Source organism: Mustela erminea, chromosome 19 (genome assembly GCF_009829155.1).
Source record: "Mustela erminea isolate mMusErm1 chromosome 19, mMusErm1.Pri, whole genome shotgun sequence".
Classification (NCBI taxonomy): Eukaryota; Metazoa; Chordata; class Mammalia; order Carnivora; family Mustelidae; genus Mustela; species Mustela erminea.
This window is the reverse complement of record NC_045632.1, coordinates 15,922,767-15,942,460: the sequence shown is the minus strand read 5'-3', so window position 1 is coordinate 15,942,460 and position 19,694 is coordinate 15,922,767. Positions and strand designations below refer to the sequence as shown.

Below are 19,694 nucleotides of genomic sequence, written 5' to 3'. Positions count from 1 at the left end.
AACTGCGCCCGCCGGGAAGAAAGTCACGTGGCGGCCGCCGCAAGGGCGGTGAAGAAGACGCCGACGTAGTTTCCGTTTCCACCACCACTTCCTCTTCCGGTCCTCGGGGAGGCCCTACCGGCTGGCTCTTCGGCTCCGGCCCGGCGTGGGGGGCGACAATCGTCATGGCGGTGTTTGAGCAGATGAGAGCGAACGTGGGCAAGTTGCTCAAGGGTATCGACAGGTCTGAGCCCGGTCGGAGGGAGCGTTTCTGGCCAAGCGGCGTGGTGGATGGGATTTTCTAGAAAGCGCAAGGGGTGATTAGCATCCTGGACTTGCCCGGGAGTAGGTTTTCCCATTTGCCCTGGAGGGGGATGTGTGTAAGGAGACGGCACTGCAGGGGCCTACGGACATGAGACAGCCCTGCCTACCTCAGAGTGCTATCACTTTTTAATTGCTTTAAGGTCTTTCTCTCTGCTGCTCAGCTTTCTCTCTCACAGCCCTTCAGTTTCTTGTGACTCCGCTCCTCAGCCTCTCATAGTGTGCGTCAGTGCCTCTTCATCTCTCTCTCTCTCTCTCTCTTTTTTTTTTTTTCCCTCTCATGTTGTTCATTGGACACATGTCACTGAAATTCTGTCCGCGCTGGGCAGTGCTGGGGACCAGAGGTGACCAGGACAGTCCCAGGCCGTGCTTCCAGGGGGTTCCCAGTTCAGAGCCCAGACAAACCGGGCAGTAGGCAGTGATAGCCTGAAGTAGTCAGGGCTAGGATGGGGGAAGCTAAGCACGAAAGGATGGGACTAAACCAGTGTGGGGTCTGGAGCAGGGAGGAGGGGTGAGGGGCAAAGATGCCCAGGAGGCCAGGTGTACAAGTTACAGTGACTGATTGGCTGAGAGGTGGGGGGATAGCCTAGAAAAGTCCCAGGAGTCTGATGGGGTGGGGGTGGGGTGCTTCAGTGCATTGGTTTAGGTCTGTAAGGTGGGTAAGTGTTACTAGAGGTTATAGAGCTGATTTAAGAGTAAGTGGCCAGTGCCAGAGTTCTCCCCTAGCTGCCCTGCCTCCATAAAGTGACTGGCCTCAGCTCCTTTTTTGTCTCTGTTTTCCTGTCTGGATTCTTCTATAGAGGTTATAGAGCTGATTTAAGAGTAAGTGGCCAGTGCCAGAGTTCTCCTCCAGCTGCCCTGCCTCCATAAAGTGACTGGCCTCAGCTCCTTTTTTGTCTCTGTTTTCCTGTCTGGATTCTTCTATAGGTACAATCCTGAGAATCTGGCCACCCTGGAACGGTATGTGGAGACACAGGCCAAGGAGAACGCCTATGATCTGGAAGCCAACCTGGCTGTCCTGAAGCTGTGAGTGTCTGCCTCCATCCCCACCTCCAGGCCTGCAGCCATCCGGGGCAGGGGGGCACTCTCAATATTGGATGAGGCCAGAGTTGGGCTGGTCTTTGGGATATGGCTTCTCTTGGTGTGCAAGGCCAGGAAGCCAAGGGAGTTGGGGCAGGAGAGATGGTTTTTAAAAATTAATTAAGGGTTATATGTATAGGTTGGTACAAAACACTAAATCCTAGTTAAATAAGTACAAGTGAGAACCCATGTGAACACCACACTTACCACAAAATTGAGTGTTGTCAGGGCCCCAGGCCCCTTGACTTGAATACTTTGTGCAAGTCACCTCACCCGCCACCCTTGTAACCACTTTTAGGCTCTCGTATCTGGTTGTTTGTTTGTTTGTTTTGGTTTTGGTTTTTTTAACCAGCTTTTTCTATGTTTTGTTTAGTTTAGTGGAAGGCTAGAAAAGACTGGGTTGATATGTGCCTTTTTAATCCAGAGAACAGCATAGTAATTTAACATACTATCGATCACGTTGTATACTCAAAGTTGACAATGATAGACTGGTATGTTGAGAACATTAGATCTGGGGCAGTGGAAGTACCCTGTTCTGTGGCAGTTTCACTATATTTAATGCTCACTGGCTCTCTTATGTCTTCAGTAATATGCCAAGATTTCCAAAGCCTCCTCAGAAATATTAGGTCGACTTCTACTTTTCTCACTTCTCACTGCCTCTATGTTCCCCATTCAGCCCTAATTCCTATATGTCATGGAAACTCATCAACACAACGTGAAAAAAAAGAAAGAAAGAAAGAAAGAAAGGGATGAAGGAAAAGAAATGCTTCAGACTGAACGTTTCTATTTAAAGAGGTCTGGAATATTTATTTTTCCTATCAAAAGATAAAATGTGTGTAAAACAAAGCAGTTTCTGATCTGTGTATTTTTTTTCCTATCTTCCCTATATCTTCTCTATTTTCTCATTTGAGCTATTTAAAGAATATAAAGAGAACCCAGAGACAGAGCCTATCTTAGGCTAAAGGAGAATAAATCATGAACATGTGTTCTATTGTAAAATTGTCAGGCTCCAGATCTGTCCACTGGCTCCTAGCATAGCAACATGAACATTTTCATATAACTAATGAGGGACAGAATTTTTTTAATGATTTACTTACAATTCCTGCACTCAATTGATGATTATCTGTGTGTTCATATCCCAGGTATATATTGAGTAGAAATAAGTACCTAAGCTACATGCCTGTGCCCAACTACAAGAGGACCAGAAAACACACAGAGGAACACAGATATCTGTTGGGCAGTAAATTCTCTGCCAAAATTGTTACTGCCTGACAAATATCCACATCCCCCTGTACGCTTTCCAATCCTCCTACAACTAGGCACAGGCATGCAGCTGGGCTCTGAGTTAAACTGGAAAAAGGCCCTCTTGTGTTGAAAATTTTACAAGCTTGATTTCATCTCACAAAGGGTTCAGTAGGCCCACAGATCCAACCTATGGAGATCTTCTCAGATTCTTTTTTTTTTTTTTTTAAGATTTTATTTATTTATTTGACAGAGATCACAAGTAGGCGAAGAAGCAGGCAGAGAAAGAGAGAGGAGGAAGCAGGCTCCCCGCTGAGCAGAGATCCCGACGCGGGGCTCGATCCCAGGATCCTGGGATCATGACCCGAGCTGAAGGCAGAGGCTTAACGCTCTGAGCCACCCAGGCACCCCAGATCTTCTCAGATTCTGATTGAAGAGTTAGAATAAACATTTTTGGCCACTGAAAAATCTCTACATTGCCTTTATATGTTTGGAGTAAGAACTGTTATGATAGGAAGGTGGGACAAGGGGCACCTGGGTGGCTCAGTGAGTTAAAGCTTCTGCCTTCGGCTCAGGTTATGGTCCCAGACTCCTGGGATTGAGCCCCACATCGGGCTCTCCACCCAGCAGGGAGTCCGCTTCCCCCCCTTTCTTTCTGTCTACTTGTGATCTCTGTCTGTCAAATTAAAAAAAAAAAAAAGGAAGATAGGACAAGAGAAACTCCTGGACCTTCCCCTTACCTCCAAAACAGTAAACAAAAGGTTGTAATATTCCTTGGTGTCCTTTTTTATGGCTTCTTTACAAGTCAGGCTTTTGGTAGAAGGTAAGAGCAGAAGCTTAAAGGTCTCTTGAGGCATAGAATTAGAAGTCTCACAGCATTACTTCTGTGGCATTTTGTTGCTTAAAGCAAATGACAAGGCCAGTTCTGATTTAAGGTGGGGGAAGAAATACAATGCTACTTCACATGAAGAATGGCAAGATCCCATTGCCAAGAAGTGTCATATTGGGTGAGAAAGGAATCCATCAAAATCCTTGAGGAGAGGGGCGCCTGGGCGGCTCAGTGGGTTAAGCCGCTGCCTTTGGCTCAGGTCATGATCTCAGGGTCCTGGGATCGAGTCCCGCATTGGGCTCTCTGCTCAGCAGGGAGCCTGCTTCCCTCTCTCTCTCTCTCTGCCTGCCTCTCCGTCTACTTGTGATCTCTCTTTCTCTGTCAAAACCATACATAAAATCTTAAAAAAAGAGAAAAGATGGAAACTGGCCAGAGATATGGACCCAGTGCTCAGCAGAGTGGTATTCATTTCAGATAAAAATGTGGAAGTCAGTTACTTGTTGGTGGAGGTCATAGAATCTCGTGATCTGGTTTTATGTGAGTTTACCACACATGCATGTGTCCTGAGGAGCTTGGTTCGGGTTTGCCTGTGTTGAACTTGACACAAACGTAGTCCTACAGCATGAGCGTTTAGGCATCTGGCATCTTCCACTTTGCACCGGGTTTGTGAGATCGATCCATTTTTCCTGCGACTGCAGTTTTTTTTTTTTTTTTAAGTTTTTATTTATTTATTTGACAGAGAGAAATCACAAGTAGACAAAGAGGGAGGCAGAGGCGGGGGTGGGGGGTTAGGGTGCAGGGTCCCTGCTGAGCAGAGAGCCAGATGCGGGGCTCCATCCCAGAACTCAGAGATCTCGACCTTGAGACCTTGAGACCTTGAGCAGAAGGTAGAGGCTCAACCCACTGAGCCACCCGACGCCCTCTGCAGCTGCAATTTACTGTCATTCTTGTGTAGGGCTTCCTGTGCGATTGTCTAAACCACCCGTTCTCCTGTGGATGGAGACCTTTGCATTCTATCCCCCCACCCCGTGCCATATTGACATGCTGTCAGCTGTGTAATTTTTATATGTTGTCTCAGTTTGGAGGTTTATAAAATGGTGATAAGAACACTTGTATTTGTGGGGTTGTTTAGATCGTTAATGGCGAATTGCTGTTTAGTGAGTGCTCATGGTGCGTTAGCTTCTGTGCTCTAAGTTTTGTGGGTGTTAAGTCAGATGCCGTAGTGTCTTTTTGAAGTAGACAGGGTTGTTACTGCCCCTTCTTTTGAGGGAGGGGACTGATAACACAGAGAATTTCAAAGAGGTAGTCCAGGGTCACTTATGAGGCCAGTGGGAACCCAAGCAGTCTGGCTCCAGAGCCTCTACCTCTGCTGCAGACTGTACTTCATATTCATTTACTTGTGAACCACTTAACAGCATCTGGCTTATGGGGTGGCTGGGCGGATTAACTGTCCCCATCTGTGGAACAGGAAACTAGGTCAGGGAGGTTAAGGTCACAGAGCAAGAGTGCTGTGATTGGGACTGGAGCCCAGGTATGTCCCAACTCCTGAGCTCTGGGCCACAGCACTGGGCCTCAGGTACCTGAACAGGCTGCTGAGGCTCCGTCTCTTTTTCCCCTTCCCAGGTACCAGTTCAACCCAGCCTTCTTTCAGACCACAGTCACTGCCCAGATCCTGCTGAAGGCCCTCACCAACCTGCCCCACACGGACTTCACACTGTGCAAGTGCATGATTGATCAGGCACACGTATCCTTCCAGTGTCCTGGCGGGTTGTGCGGGGGAAGGGCTGGGGGCAAGGTAGATAAATTCCCCAGGTCAGCGGGCTGTGAGTTCAGCTGCAAACTCAGAGTGCCTCCTCTGGGCTTGGTACTGTGCTGGGTGGGACATCTGGGGGGCCGGGACAGGCCTGGCCCCTGCCCTTCCAGAGCTCACCATGCAGTGGGGGACAGAGGTCCTCTTGTCAGTGACGGCCTACAGTCTGGGCTTGGGGTTCGGAGAGGCCAGAGGAGGCCCCTGATCCTGTTTGGATGTTAGGGAGGGCTTCTTGGAGGAGGGGACGTCCAAAAGATGAGCTAAATGGAGTTTTAAGGAAGGGTGATCTGGGCGGAGGTAAGAAGGCCTGGAGAAAAAAAGAAGAGGTCAGTGGTCTTTCAGAGAGGCAGGAGAGGAAGTTTGGTGCAGCCTCACCATGGATTGCAAAATGCAATCTGGTCAGACTCAGAAGGGCACCGGGAAGCTGTAGAAGGCTTCAACCTCAGAGTGAGGGTGCCCGAGTGGCTCAGTCGGTTAAGCAGCTGCCTTTAGGTCCTGATTCTGGAGTCCCAGGATTGCATCCCAAGTCGGGCTCCTTGACAAGCTTGGCAGAGTCCCTCATCCATGCTCTGGCACTCAGTCCCGACGCTGTCACACTTAACCTGCCCATCACTTGCGCAGTGAACCTGCCCTGCCAGGTGTGTCTGTGGGAGTGTCTGCCCTTTGAGATCAGCCCCCCTCCCTAGGAGTCTGTTTCGGGGGCTTTCCAAATAAAAGAAAAAGTAGAGGTACCGTTCGCTGTTAAAAGTACGAAAAGCATACAGTGGAAAGAGACAAGGCTTCCTTTTTCCCCTGCCAGGGGGCAACACTTGTTTGCCATTCTTGGGTGCCTTTCTGGAGATACCCTATAGACGAATGAGTACAGGTGTGTGTGTTCACATACGTGTGTGTGCCCCCCCAATACACACACCAGTCCCCCACCCAGATGGTGGTCTCTTACGCGTGTGGGTCTGTGTCTTGCCTTTTCACATCCCAGTGTGTCTTGTTGCCTCTCCACGCCGGTTCTCTAAGAGTTGGCTCCTCCCAGAGTATGGACAGGCCAGTGTTTGGCTTCGTGGCTCTATTGCTGGCTCGCCTGTTGTCTTAATTGTGCTGCGGTGAACAGAAGGTGGGCAGGGAGAGGTGGTCTGGGACTCAGCGGCAGCCCCCTGAAGCTCAGGGCTGTTTTCCCTTAACACATTCTTCTCTTAGCAAGAAGAACGGCCAATCCGACAAATTTTATACCTCGGAGACCTGCTGGAGACCTGCCACTTCCAGGCCTTCTGGGTAACTTGGCTGCGGGGCCAGGGTGGGCGGCTGGGCTGAGCTGAGCTGGGACAGGCGGCTGAAAGGAATAGCCATGCCCATTTGCTGTCTTCTTGCATAACTGTGGGCGATCCCTGCTCAGGGCTTTGCGAGGGTGACTGCACGGACTTGTCATCCTCGCACTGAGCCAGGACGCCCACATTGTCCCTTGTGCCCCCGGGTTGGGGCACGTGTGCACACACCCATGTCTGTCCTTCCTCCCAAAGTCCTCCAGCTTCTGTATGCTCCTTCCCTTTCGCTCTTGAACTGGAGCCCCACCCTCCATCTCTGCCAAGGGTCCTTCTCACCATCATTCCCAGACCCATGTCTCTCCCCCCGAAACCCCTTAGCCCTGCAGCACAGGTGCATTGGACCCCCAAGGGGTTTAAAAAAACAAAACAAAAATGATCTCGACTCCAGCCCCGAGTCTGATCTAATCAGCCTGTGTGTGGTCCAGGCTTTGGGATCTGAAGCAGGTGTTTCTGATGCTCAGGGAAGGTGGGGAGCCGCCACCCGGCACCCGCCTTTAGCAATAACCGCTCCCTCTTCTGCCTGTGAATGCCATATGTTTGTACCCCCGACCACTTCCTCCTAGCTTCCCAGCTCACCCCGGGAGGTCTCCAGCCTGGCATCCATGGGCCTGACCAGCAGCCTGGGTCCTCCATTGTGCTTCGTCTGTTAGCAGAAGTCTGCATGGGAGACCCTGTGAGAGGCCAGGAGAAGGCCCATCATGTCCTTGGGGCCTATCCCCTCCTAGCCCAGGGTCTCACTGCCCAATCCCAGCTCTTCACGCCTTCTCATCCCCTCTCCTCCTCCTCTTGTCATCACAGCTAGTGCTCTTCTGCCTTGTTTTGTGGGAAAATATAAGCAGTTAAAGCAGAAGTCCCATGTGTACTGCTCTCAGCCTTGACATCTGCTGGCAGCTGACTGAACGCTTTTCTGTTCCAGACCACCCCTCAGCTGGTGCTCTGTTCCCCTTCCTTCTTGCCCACTCAGCGCCTCTCCCTCCTCTCATAGCAGCAGGCCTGGCCTTCCCTGATTGTTTCTGTCACCAGAGACCATGTCCACCCTCTAGTTTTCTTGCCTACAGAAGAGAACTGTCTGGACACCTGGGTGGCTCAGTCATTTAAGCATCTGCCTTCAATTCAGGTCAGGATCCCAGGATCCTAGGATCGAGCCCTGCACTGGGCTCCCTGCTCAGTGAGGAGCCAACTTCTCCTCTGCCTGCCGCTCCTCCTGCTTGTGCTCTCTCTCGCTCTGCCAGATAAATAAAAGTCTTTAAAAAAATAAGAAGAAAACTCTCCCCGAACCTCCCATCTTCCCTACCACATCTACCTCTTACCCTCTTTCTCTGTACCCCATGGAGTGGAAAGTCTCACATCCCAGGAAACCCCTCCATGTCAGGCAGGGTGGGACCATTGGTAATGCCGCTCGTGGGCTGGGCTGCCTGTGCTCAGTCTCTCCTCCTCTCCCTGCTCACCTGAAGCCATTGTGTTCATTCCATTCAGGCGTTGGTGGCCAGCCCTCCATCCCCCGGTCTCCCACATGTATACAAGCGCATGCACGCACTGTGAAACCCACACTCTCCGCCCTGTCGGCCACCTCTGATGGGGAGGGACACACACTGCTCCCTCAAATCCTTTTATCATTTGGCTGCCGGGACAGTTACTGTCCTGTATATCCTCTGCGTTGTCCTTGTGGTTTTCTCATTTCCCACGCTAATGTCACAGGGAGCCCTGCTGGGAAGGTGACTTGTGGACAGAAGCCTGAAGGGGTAGGGGTGCTAGCCATGGGGAAGGAGAGTTCGAGACCCAGCACCAGCCAGTGCAGAGACCTTAAGGTGGGCGGATTTTTGGTGTGTCTGGGGAGCAGCGAGGAGGCCCCTGTGGCTGGAGCCAAGGGCTGAGTGGGAGGACGTGACAGGCAGATCCGGTGGGGCCTTATGGGTCATGGTAGGACACTTGGCCTTTTTTCCGAGTGAGATAGGAGCAGGAGGAGGTGGGTGAGTGCAGTTAGCTAAGTTTCTGTCTCTGTTCCCTCTTTGGGTCTGTGGTTTCTGCCTGCCTGATTCAACCCCCAGCTCTCTGATTTGGGGCAAGTCACTTAGCTCCTCTGAGCCTTGGTTTTTTCATCACTAAAAATGGGCAGAAAATAGTAACTTATGTCAGGGTCACACAGAGAAGAAAGTTGGCATGTGAGGTGAATGCCCAAATCGTAGCTTCTGTTGCTGACTTCATTAATGATGATGTACTTGAGGTCATTCACATTATTGGGAACGTTATCCTTTCCCTCACAGCAAGCCCTGGATGAAAACATGGACCTTCTGGAAGGTATAACTGGCTTTGAAGACTCTGTTCGAAAATGTAAGTCCGTCTCGGTGCCTGGGCTCCCCAGGGGGAAGGGGTAGGGAGTTGCCCTTTACTGTCTTCATTCTTCCCCCCACTGCAGTTATCTGCCACGTTGTGGGCATTACTTATCAGCACATTGATCGCTGGCTGCTGGCCGAGATGCTTGGGGATCTGACAGGTAAGGCCTCTTTGGGTCCCCAGTGCCAATCGAGGAGGTTAGGGGTGGTCAGGGGCCATGGTCCTCAGCCAGCTCCTCAGATGGGCCCATCCCTGCGCCAGCAAGTCAGCATTGAAGGTCCCGCCCAGCTGGTTACTGAAGGAGTGAGGGACTGGTACAAACATGCCCTTCCTTGGGGAGATCCTCCAGCATTTGTTTATTTTATTCTACGTGAGTCATTTGAATGCCTGCTCAGTACCAGGCTGTCTTAGGCCTTGGGGATGTAGCCATGAATGAGACAGAATGGCTCAGATTTGTTCTCAGGGAGGTAGCAAAACAGATGACAAAATGAGACGTGCGAGTGTAGTGTGCACTCACCCAGGACTGCTCCTGGGGCTCGGGTGAGTAGTGAGTAGTTGTGGGGTTTTGTTTGTTTGTTTTTTAAGATTTTATGTATTTATTTGACCAAGAGATCACAAGTAGGCGGGGGGGACGGGGAAGCAGGCTCCCTGCTGAGCAGAGAGACTGATGCGATGCGGGCTCCTCTGTTCCAGGACCCTGAGACCATGACCCGAGCCAAAGGCAGAGGTTTAACCCATGAGCCACTTAGGCGCCCCTTTTGTTTGATTTTTCAAGAGATCCTTCCAGGAGCACCTGGGGCACTCAGTCAGTTAAGCATCTGATTCTTAATCTTAGGGTTGTGAGTTCAGGCCCCTACTTTAAAATAAATGAATAAATAAATAAAAGATCCTTCCATTAAAAAAAAGAAGAAGAAGAAGAAAAGAAGGGAAGAAAAGCACGTTTGTGTATTTGCTTGTTTTTGCAAAAAGAAACAGGAAGGAAATTAAAACTAAGGAAAATGGTTACTCCTTGGGAGGACGGGGTGAGCACAGCACTGGGGAGTGGGGCTTTGGGGGTGAGATTTCAGTACCTTATTTGGGTAGTTTTGCCTTTTGATCTGTAGAGTGTGCGTGCTTGTGCTCTCTGTTGTTTAGCAGAAGCTAACTTTTCTTGGACAGTTTGTGTCAGGCTATACTAAGTGCGTTTCATCAGATAGGTGTTTTCCATATTTTTTCCTGAAGATTTTATTTATTTGACATAGAGATCGATCACGAGTAGGCAGAAAACCAGGTAGAGAGAGAGGGGGAAGCAGACTTCCCACTGAGCAGAGAGCCCGAATGTGGGGCTCCATCCCAGGACCCTGAGATCATGACCTGAGCGGAAGGCAGAGGGTTTTAACCCCCTTAACCCACCCAGGCACCCTGTTTTACATATTTAAAAGGGAGATTAAGTCAAAAAGGGATCAACCAACCCTTAGACTTGAGTCTAAAAAGAAGCAGACGAATTTATCAGATTGCTAACAGTTCCACAGGAGTTACCTCAAGCAGCAGGTTGTCTTCTGGCTGTGCATCCTTCCTGGCAGGTTTTTTTTTTTTTTTTTTTAAGTTGTTTTTTTTTGTTGTTGTTGTTAGAGAGAGAGAGCACGCACGCACAAGCACAGGCAGACAGAGTGGCAGGCTAGAGGCAGAGGGAGAAGCAGGCTCCCTGCCGAGCAAGGAGCCCCAATGTGGGACTTGATCCCAGGATGCTGGGATCATGACCTGAGCCGAAGGCAGCCGCTTAACCAACTGAGCCACCCAGGCGCCCCCCAAGTTTTTTAAGAGCAAAAACAGCCTGCAAAGAAATTCCCAGCTGAGGCTCTGGCCTTACGAGTTGTGATAGCGAGGACATAATTTTAAAACCATTTCCAAGTTGTGTGGAAAAGCGGAGAAGGAAGTGTAGCACTGTTGTTGGAAACTAAGGTCTGTGCTGGGAGAGAAAAGCGAGGGAGAAACAGAAAGGGGAGATAGGCCCTGTGGTGTCAGGGTGGGAAAGCCGACAGGCTCCCTCTGGCTGCCTCTCGGAGGACAAACCATGGAAACGCAAGCACGCGTGGCCGCAGGAGACACCTGTGGCCCCTGAGGCAGCCAGCATGGGGGCTCCCCGGCCTTCGGCTGTGGTCCTGTGGGGGCGGGGTGCCTGAGCCGCCCGCCCGGCCCGTGTCCCCTGCAGACAGCCAGCTCAAGGTGTGGATGAGCAAGTATGGCTGGAGCGCTGACGAGTCGGGCCAGATCTTCATCTGTAGCCAGGAGGAGAGCATCAAGCCCAAGAACATCGTGGAGAAGATCGACTTTGACAGTGAGTGGGGGCCCAAGGCCGCAGGCTATGCGTCTAAGGAGCTGCCCTTTGACGGGCCGGGGCTGGGGCCCCAGAAGACTTGGGTAACTGTGGTCTGGTTCTGGGCCAGGAACTCGGCATCCGCCGGAGCCCACTGGCTTCTCTCACAGGGCTTCCTGCTGAGGGAGGTGGGGCAGGGGGCAGAGGAGTCCTTCCCTGGGAGTCCTGGGGGCTCTGGTCTCTTTGCCGTCTGTCCCTGGGGATGGCACCTTGGCCCTGGTGTCTGCAAAAACAGGGACACCAGAAAGTGTCCACAGATTCTGGAGTTAGGTAGCTATATGGGGCTCTCGGTTCTTGGTTTCTTAGCTCTGTCACTTGGGGCCAGTGGTTTTACCTGTGCCTCAGTTTCCTCATCCAAAAAGTGGGGACGCTGGCAGCAGTCATTCTGACAAATATTATGTGTTTCTGAAGCTTACTAAGTCGTTTGGTCCTCATGTGAACCCCATACGGGAGAGGATATTATTGAATGTGACGGAACACATGCACGTCGTGGAGGTACGGGAGCGGAGTGAGGCCGTCTGTGCGGAAAGCAGAGCAGAGAGCCATGGCGGTCCTCGGCTGAACTGGCCCTGCTAGTCCCTCAGCTGGGAAGGGAGTGGGATAGCTGTGCAGTCAGCCCTCTGATCTGCACACCATGCGCGCGTCATCGAGGGAGTGAGAACCCCGGGGCCAGAGGTTAGCCACTCCCTCACGCCCTGGGTCTCCTCCCCCACCCTCGAGTCTGATTCTGGGGTTGTAAAGCTGTGTCTTGGCCCAGCGTGGCTTCTCACTACAAACCAGCTCATCTGGAGCTAAACTGTGGAGCAGGACTTGGTGGGCCCCTTTGCACGGGGGGTGTCTAGACCTGCACTGTAAGCGAGAAGTTCCCCCCTCCCGCCCCCGTGTTGGGTTCTGGGGAGAAGACCCTGCCACATAGGGCTCTCCGGGGGAAGGTGCCAGGCTGGCGCTTAGTGTGTCTTGCAGGTAGCTTGTGGAGAGTGTTGCTGTGATGGCGGTGAGAGGAGCAAGAACTGACTGCCAGGTGTTCTGAGCATGTCATGTAGTCCTAGGACCCTGTGGGGTCCATGCCTCGTGCCGGCGGGAAAGCTGGAGTTAATGAACTTGCCTAAGGTCACCCACCTGGTACTAGGCAGAGCTGTGATTCCTACATAGGTCTCCTTGCTCTAGAGTCAAGATTGGGTTTTTTTGTTTGTTTTTGTGTTGTTGTTGTTGTTTTTAAAAGATTTTATTCATTTGTTTGACATAGACACAGGGAGAGAGGGAACACAAGCAGGGGGAGTGGGAGAGGGAGAAGCAGGCTTGCCACTGACCAGGGAGCCCGACATGGGACTCGATACCAGGACCCTGGGATCATGACCTGAGTGGAAGGTAGACAGTTAAAGACTGAGCCACCCAGGTGCCCCCAGAGTCGAGCTTCTTTACTAGGGCCCCATACTGTCTTTGTGGGGTGCCTGGCTGGCTCAGTCTGAAGAGTGTGCGACTCTCACTCTTGGAGGTCTTGAGTTCAAGCCCCGTGTTGGGGACAGAGATTACTTCAAAAAGAAACAAAACAAAACAAAAAATCTAAATTTGAAGGTGATAAGGGCCCAGAAAAGTTTTGTGATCTGCCACCCCTAAAGAATTGTGGGTACCATGGTTGGTGGCTGGAGGTTGGTTTCTCAATCTTTTTTTTTTTTTTTAAAGATTTTATTTATTTACTTGACAGAGATCACAAGTAAGCAGAGAGGCAGGCAGAGAGAGAGGAGGAAGCAGGCTCCCTGCTGAGCAGAGAGCCCGATGTGGGGCTCCATACCAGGACCCTGGAATCATGACCTGAGCTGAAGGCAGAGGCTTTAACCCACTGAGCCACCCAGGTACCCCTTGGTTTCCCATTCTCACCATGTTGACCTGCTCCCCTCTTCTCTTCCCAACAGGTGTGTCCAGCATCATGGCCTCCTCCCAGTAACTGTGCCAGCCGAACTGGGCCAGCCTGCGGCGTTGAATAAAGATTTGATGACTTCTTAATCCTGGTGTCTCCCGCTCATTGGCTTCCTGCCTGTCCCTCGCCCACCAGAGGGCGCCCGGGAGCAGGCCTTTGCCCACTCTCTGGAGCCTCCTCCCTTCTGCCTGGGGCCTCCCTCCTCCTACTTCCTCCCCCCGCCCCCCCAACGGACCTTCCACACCCACCTTCCTGACGTGTCAGGTCACCAGTTGCTAGCCGGCAGCCGTGAGTCAGCAAGGAGGAGGATGTGAATGAATAGGATGTAGGAGTCCAACCCTGCCGCTGGGTGTGCCTGGCTCTTCTGCCTTCTGGAACAGGCACGTGAACAGGAGTGGGTTCCTGGTGAGGGGAGGCACACCTTTGCCCTTTGGCCTGACAGGCTGGAGGAGGGAATGAGGGAGGATTCAGTCCACCTCCTGTCCTGACTAATGCTCAGCCCATCCTTGTGTGCCCTTGGCTTGGCGACTCTGCCTCTGTTTCTGTTTCCTCATCTGTGAAAGGGGGAGAATGACCCACCCTTGTCAGTTGTGGGAGGTCCAGGACCTCTGGCCAGTAAAGGTCTCTCATCAGGGCCTAGCATGTTCTTGGCTCTTAGAAAACAGGAGTCATTGTTAATTTCAGATTCAAGAATCTCCCCAAGGTTGCATTGTTCATACCCAAGATTGCAAACTAGTCCTCACCATTCTGCTTGGAAGGCTTTTACAAGAAAATTGGGAATTTTAGCTAGGCCATTCACCTTCAGACTACACCAACCAGGAGTTATAGCTAATACTACTTGATCTGTAGCTGGGTTGGTTTATCCCTGTCTTACACAGGAAGGATTCTGGAGTCTAGCAGAGTGATCTTGGGCATCTTCTGCTCTGAGCCTGCTGTCTGCAGGAAGAAGGGGTGGCGGCAACAGCGACTGCCTTTGGGCAAAAGTGCGGCAAAAGAGATGGCATCATAGATGTCCAGCCCTTAGTGTAACCTGGCAGGTGTCACTGAGGGAGTATTTCCTTCTCATAAACCATTACATGTGAACTTAGCCTGCGGAGAGGGCAGTGGCAGTGGCTGGCCTGTCCCCCCTTCCGGGTCCTCATCTGCTTGTATTCACACCCATCATTCTTTGAAGACATTGACGGAGCCAGGGCAGGGCGGGACACCCTTTGCCCTGGGTTCCAGACCTGAGCAGGAGCCAGGAAGCAGGGTGTGCCCAAGTTCCCGGGACAAAGGTGCCTCTGTGACTGACCAGGGGAGCCAGCTCTAAGGGGCAGGGGAGGGGCATAGAAAGAGACAATATTGGGGTGCTATTTGATCATCACCCACTCTGTGTGAGTATGACTCCCACTCACCCCTGCTTGGCAGGTGCCTTTGTGTAGATACAAGTTGTACAACCGACCGTGGCTGCTCTACAGGGAAGAGGAAATGACCTTTACCTCTTTGGGAAACGACAGCTTTTCCTGCTTAGCCTACTGCTGTTGCTCTAGGAGGATCCTTTAAGAAGCTATAGAAAAAGACTGCCTGAGGTCAAACACCAGCCTAGCGACCTCAAGGCACATTGGTTGACCTCCTTGCGCCTCATTTCCCAGCTAGGGTGAGCACCCACTTGAGTGCGTTGGAAGAGTAGAGAACAGCCCAGCCTGTGGTAAGAGATGATACACTTACTGCTGGTCTTGCTCACTTGGGCTTGGGGGTGTTATTTCAGCTGCTTCCATAGTCCCCTCTCAACGTCCGGGTATCTGTTCATGTTCCCACCCTAGAAGGACACAGCCCTGTTTGGTTCGTTTCACTAACTAGAATTAGCAATAGAATACAACAGGGGCGCCGGGCTGGCTCAGCCGGTAGTATGACTCTTGATCTTGGGGTCATGAGTTCAAGCCCCACATTGGACAAAGAGCATACTTTAAAAAAAAAAAAGTCACAAATAACATTTATAAATAAAGGGAGCCTTTAATTTAAACCTCACTGATGGGTGCCATCCACTTCATTTTTGAGCCCTTCGTCTGGGACGTCCTTTTCAATGTCCTTTGGGAGCAGTCAGGGTGGGGCTGGTGGCCCAGAGCTCCAGTGGCTCTCCCTGCCAACTAGGCCCAGCACAAAAGTCCTGGGTTGGTTCCCTAGGTCACAGACAACACTCCTGGATCTTTGGCCAGGTCCTGGCATCCCCAGGGAAAATGGGCTGTATGCAGGCCCTGTCTCCTTCCTTTGTGTTGCATTGGATCCCTTTTAGTGCCTTTGAAAGAGGTGGGAAGAAATCCACAAGCTCCCATGCCTGGAGGAGCTGGGTCTTTTCATTCCCATCCCCAGTAGCTGGCTGTGACCCAGTCTATTCCGTTCACACTGTGGGCCAGTTCTTTCTCTACTCTAATTCCAACTCTTACCTCCTTTGCTTTCCTGACTCGAGTCAAGTTCACACTCTCCAGTCGCTCAGGTCCAAACCTTGGGAGCCATCTTGAGTCTGGATTCTTCCTTCATTCTCATGTCCACCCCCACTCCCCATCCAATTCACGACAGTAAGTCCTGTCAGCTCCCCTTTTCCAAATCTTTCCACTGCCCATCCTCCATGGCTCTCTCCCAGGACCCTGGTCCTGACTAGGACCAGGTCCTCACCTGGACCATTGTGGCAGCCCTCTGGCTGGTCTCCCTGAGCTCATTCCACCTATAGTTTGTTCCCCTCCCGTGGCTGCTGGAGCCTGTAAAGAGCTGCACTTGATCCCAGCCCTCCCCCTGCTTAGGGTCCTCCCTGAAACCTCCCACTGCATTTTCAATAAAATTCAAAGTCCTCATCATGGTTTTAAGTCCACCCATTCACTCACCTAAGATATATTAAGCTGCTGTCTTGTGTAGACACTGCTTCAGAGACTAGGGAAACGGCAGTGACTCCTGCACTGACATTCTTGGGAAGGAGAAAGATAATCACGGTAAACAAGCCAATTGCGTAGTATGCTAAATGGTCATCTGTATTCTTGAAAAAAAACAAAGCAAAGGAGGAAAGGTGTAAGATGTTCTTTTAACTAGGGTTAAAGTCTCCCTGAAGAGGTGATGGTCTCACTGAAGAGGTGATGTTTCTGCAGACCTGCAGGAAAGGAGTCTGTTGAAGTCCTGGGGATCCAGTATGTGGGGAAAGTGTTCAGGCCCTGGTAACAAGGTATCACCCAGTGCAAAGGCCCTGAGGCTGGAAGGTGCCTGGTGTGTTTGAAGAACAATGAGGAGGAAGTCAGCAATGTGGCAGCAGCTCAGAGACGGAGGGAGAGACAGAGGAGAACTGGAAGAGGAAATGGGGACAGGATGGGGAATCCCCTGGGGGTCTGGCTGGGGCTCCAGGAGTATCTTATTTCAAAAGCGGGGCTGAGCCAAGGCAGGGAAGGCTCCTTCAGCCTTTCCTCCTTTCTTTGACTTTGACTTGTACTTGGTATTGCACCAAGGAGGGGTTCTGAACGAGGAAGGAGAGAATTAGGTGAGAGATATGAGGCTCCCTCAGGCTTCATGTGGGAAAGGGAGTGTGGTGGAGGGTTGGGAAAGGGAGCAGGGAGATGGGAAGGAACCTGCTACAGTGGTCCATGTGAAGACAAGGCAGGGTGGACAGGACTAGGATGGGGCCATGGAAGCAGGAGAAAATGAGTGGATTCTGCATATACCTTTTATTTTTTATTTTTATTTTTTTATTTTACTTATTTCTTTTAAGATTGATTGATTTATTTGAAAGAGAAAGTGAGCATGGTGGGGAGGGGCAGAAGGAGAGAGAGAGAGAGAGACTCTTAAGCTGACTCAGCACCAAATGCAGAGTCCCACTTGGGGACTAATGACTCTGAGATCATGACAGGAGCAACCTGGGTGGAAACCAAGAGTTGGTTGCCTAACTGCACCACCTGTATATACTTTTAAGATAGAATTGACAATTTCCTGCATTGGATGTGGGGTGTGAAGACACAGAGGAGGCAAGGATTGACGAAAGTCTTATTGCCCACACAGCTGGAAGGGTGGAGGCACCATTAACCGAAATGAGGATGACTGTGGGGTGATCAGGTTTGGGAAGATCAGAAGCTTTGGATATTTAAATCTGAGAAGTCTATGAATGTGGCAGTGTCAATTATCTGTATTTATTTGCTTACTTACTGTTGCCCCCCCCCATGTGAGCCACATGAGAACTAATCATGTTTCAGTCACTTACCATGCTTAGGACTCTATTGCCAGTGCCCAAGAACAACTCCTGGCACACCACAGATGCTCGATAAATGTTTGTTGAATGAATGAAGACAGACAATTCCCCAGACTCCTTTACCTTCCTGGTCAGCCAATATTTATTCCAATCTACCTAACAAGAGTTAGGAAACTCTTGTTAGGTAGAGTGGAACTCTTGTTTTGTTTTGTGAATCCTTCAGGTCTGTGTGCAAATATTCCCCTTTTCTGCAAAGCCTACCCTGAGTACTGTTTGACATTCCAGTTCATGCTTAATTTTTCTCCATAACGTTTATCAGATGTTGGACTATACTTCCAAAGATTTTGTTATCTTCCTTCACTAGAACGTAGTTCCACGAGGGCAGGGATTTGTCTATCTTGTTTAGTGTGGATGCGTAAGACATGATGCGGCACACAGTCGGCAGGTCTAGGCTTGACGGCCGGACCCCCGCCTTATGAATCATTCATGACTGGCCCCGCCCACACGCAGAGAACGAGCGCGCTCTCGCGGGAGAGGGGAAGCAGCTCGTACTCGAGCTGAAGGGGCGGTGGGGGAAGTGAACTCTGCGCAGCCGCCGAATTATAGAGGCGGGTCCCAGCGTCTGTCTGGTTAGGAGGCGCGCGCGCGCGCGGGAGGGCGGCGGCGGCGGCGCGGTGCGCAGGCGCGGCGGGCAGTGCGCAGGCGCTGGGGGAGGGCGGGCTGAAGCAGCTGAAGCGGCGGCGGCGGCGGCGGCGGAGGCTCGGGCAGAGGGGCGGGAGCTGCGGCGGGAGCAGACGGGCTGGTGGGCGAGCGAGAGGCGGCGGAATGGTGGACTACCACGCGGCGAACCAGTCTTACCAGTACGGCCCCAGCAGCGGGGGCAATGGCGCCGGCGGCGGGGGAAGCATGGGCGACTACATGGCCCAGGAGGACGACTGGGACCGGGACCTGCTGCTGGACCCGGCCTGGGAGAAGCAGCAGCGTAAGGTGCGTGGCCCGCGGGCCGGACGGGCTGAAGGGGGGCTTCCGAGGGAGGTTGGGGCCCGGGAAGGGGATTGGAGTTCTCAAGAGGGAATTGGAGGGTCTGTGGGGGGGGGAATCGGGGGGTCATGAAACGGAATTGGCGGGACTGGGAAGGGGTTTGTAGTCCCAAGAAGAAATTTTAGAACTTGACCAAGGAATGGGGAGTCTGAAAAAATAGTTGGCGGCTGTGTAGAGAATATAGAAGTCTAAAAAATAAAAAATCAGATAGCCCGATGAAGGAATTGGAGGGTCTGGGCGGGGAATTGGGGGAAACCAAGATGCTTGGAGACTTCTAAAATGGAATTGAGGTCTGAGGCGGGATGGAAGGGTCAGAGGGTGTTTGGGGGTGCGGAGAGAAGCGGAGGAGTCTGGAATTTGTGGGCCAGAATGGAATTAATGGTTGGGGGAGCCTGAAGAGGAGCTCGAAGATGGAAGGGGTTATTTGGAGTGCAGAAAGGTGTGAAGAAGATTAGGGTTTGGGGAGTTCTAAAGGGGTTGGAAATTCTGGAAGTCTGAAGATGGAGTAGGGGGTACTAAGAAAGGGATATGGAGTCTGAAGAGTATTGGGGGGACCTGGGAGAATTGGAAGATGAGCGAGATAGAGGAAAGAAGTGGGTGTGAGATGGGAGTGGGGTGCGAGGATGGGTAGGGGTGCGAATGAAAGAAGTTAGGGAGCTGTGAGAAGTGTTGGAAGGGGTGAGATTTATTTGGGGGGGACCCTGTTCTCATTGGAGGGTTGGAGGAGTAAGAGGTACTGATGAGGTCTGAAGAGGACCAAGGGAGACGCAGAGTGTACCTGGAGTGTTTTGAAGAGGGGCTTCTGATGGAAGGCTGAAAAGCTCAGCCAAGGCTTGGAGGAGCCTAAGGAAAAGGTGGTGTGGAAAAGGTGAGCATGCTGGAGAGAATGGGAGCCGTGGAATGGCGGGTAAGGGGAGGGAGATTAGTTTAGAAAAACGAAAGTCTCATTAGGAAGGCAGTGTGTGATGGATGGCCTGAGAAAGGAATTTGGAGGGGGGAGGGCTTCTAGAGGTACACAGTCTCAGTCTCGGGACTACAGAGTGTGTTTTAAGGTGAGGGGAGGGAGAATAAGGGAGGAAACTGAGTGTCAAGGAAGAATTGTCTTTGCAGGGAGGGGGTGAAGGGACCCTTAAAGCAGGGTCTGTTTTCAGATGGCATGTTGGGGTGTGGAAGCAACTTAGAGGAGAGACTCCAGTAGTGAAAGGGAGACCAAAAGGAGGGGGCGACCTGGAGAAGGTGTTTGTGGGGAGGGATAATTCAGGGTAGT

General features: G+C 51.6%; 2 protein-coding genes across 6 annotated transcripts in view; both read left to right on the top strand.

Annotated features, from left to right (window-relative positions):
* Positions 1-67: 67 nt before the first annotated feature.
* Positions 68-13,266, top strand: EIF3K (eukaryotic translation initiation factor 3 subunit K). Its single transcript, XM_032325369.1, has 8 exons — positions 68-223; positions 1,228-1,326; positions 5,075-5,195; positions 6,453-6,527; positions 8,842-8,908; positions 8,994-9,071; positions 11,103-11,228; positions 13,181-13,266. Exons 1-8 carry the CDS (start codon positions 165-167, stop codon positions 13,210-13,212), a joined length of 657 nt encoding a protein of 218 aa, XP_032181260.1. The 5' UTR covers positions 68-164; the 3' UTR covers positions 13,213-13,266.
* Positions 13,267-18,076: 4,810 nt separating this feature from the next.
* ACTN4 (actinin alpha 4) overlaps positions 18,077-19,694 on the top strand; it is a 68,527-nt gene continuing 66,909 nt past the window's right edge. For 2 of the 5 annotated variants that reach the window (XM_032325364.1, XM_032325361.1), the window contains exon 1: positions 18,077-18,373. In XM_032325364.1, coding sequence (XP_032181255.1) covers positions 18,212-18,373 — 162 coding nt within the window. In that variant the 5' untranslated portion in view covers positions 18,077-18,211. The remainder of the gene's footprint in view (positions 18,374-19,694) is intronic. The other 3 variants (XM_032325363.1, XM_032325360.1, XM_032325362.1) reach the window with 2 other exon arrangements.

What these genes read in the sequence shown, in the direction of transcription:
- EIF3K (XM_032325369.1), top strand. Translation starts at nt 165, where the DNA reads ATGGCGGTGTTTGAGCAGATGAGAGCGAACGTGGGCAAGTTGCTCAAG. An exon ending in TTGCTCAAGGGTATCGACAG is followed by an intron (nt 224 to 1,227) that starts GTCTGAGCCCGG and finishes ATTCTTCTATAG; the next exon opens with GTACAATCCTGAGAATCTGG. An exon ending in GATGCTTGGGGATCTGACAG is followed by an intron (nt 9,072 to 11,102) that starts GTAAGGCCTCTT and finishes TGTCCCCTGCAG; the next exon opens with ACAGCCAGCTCAAGGTGTGG.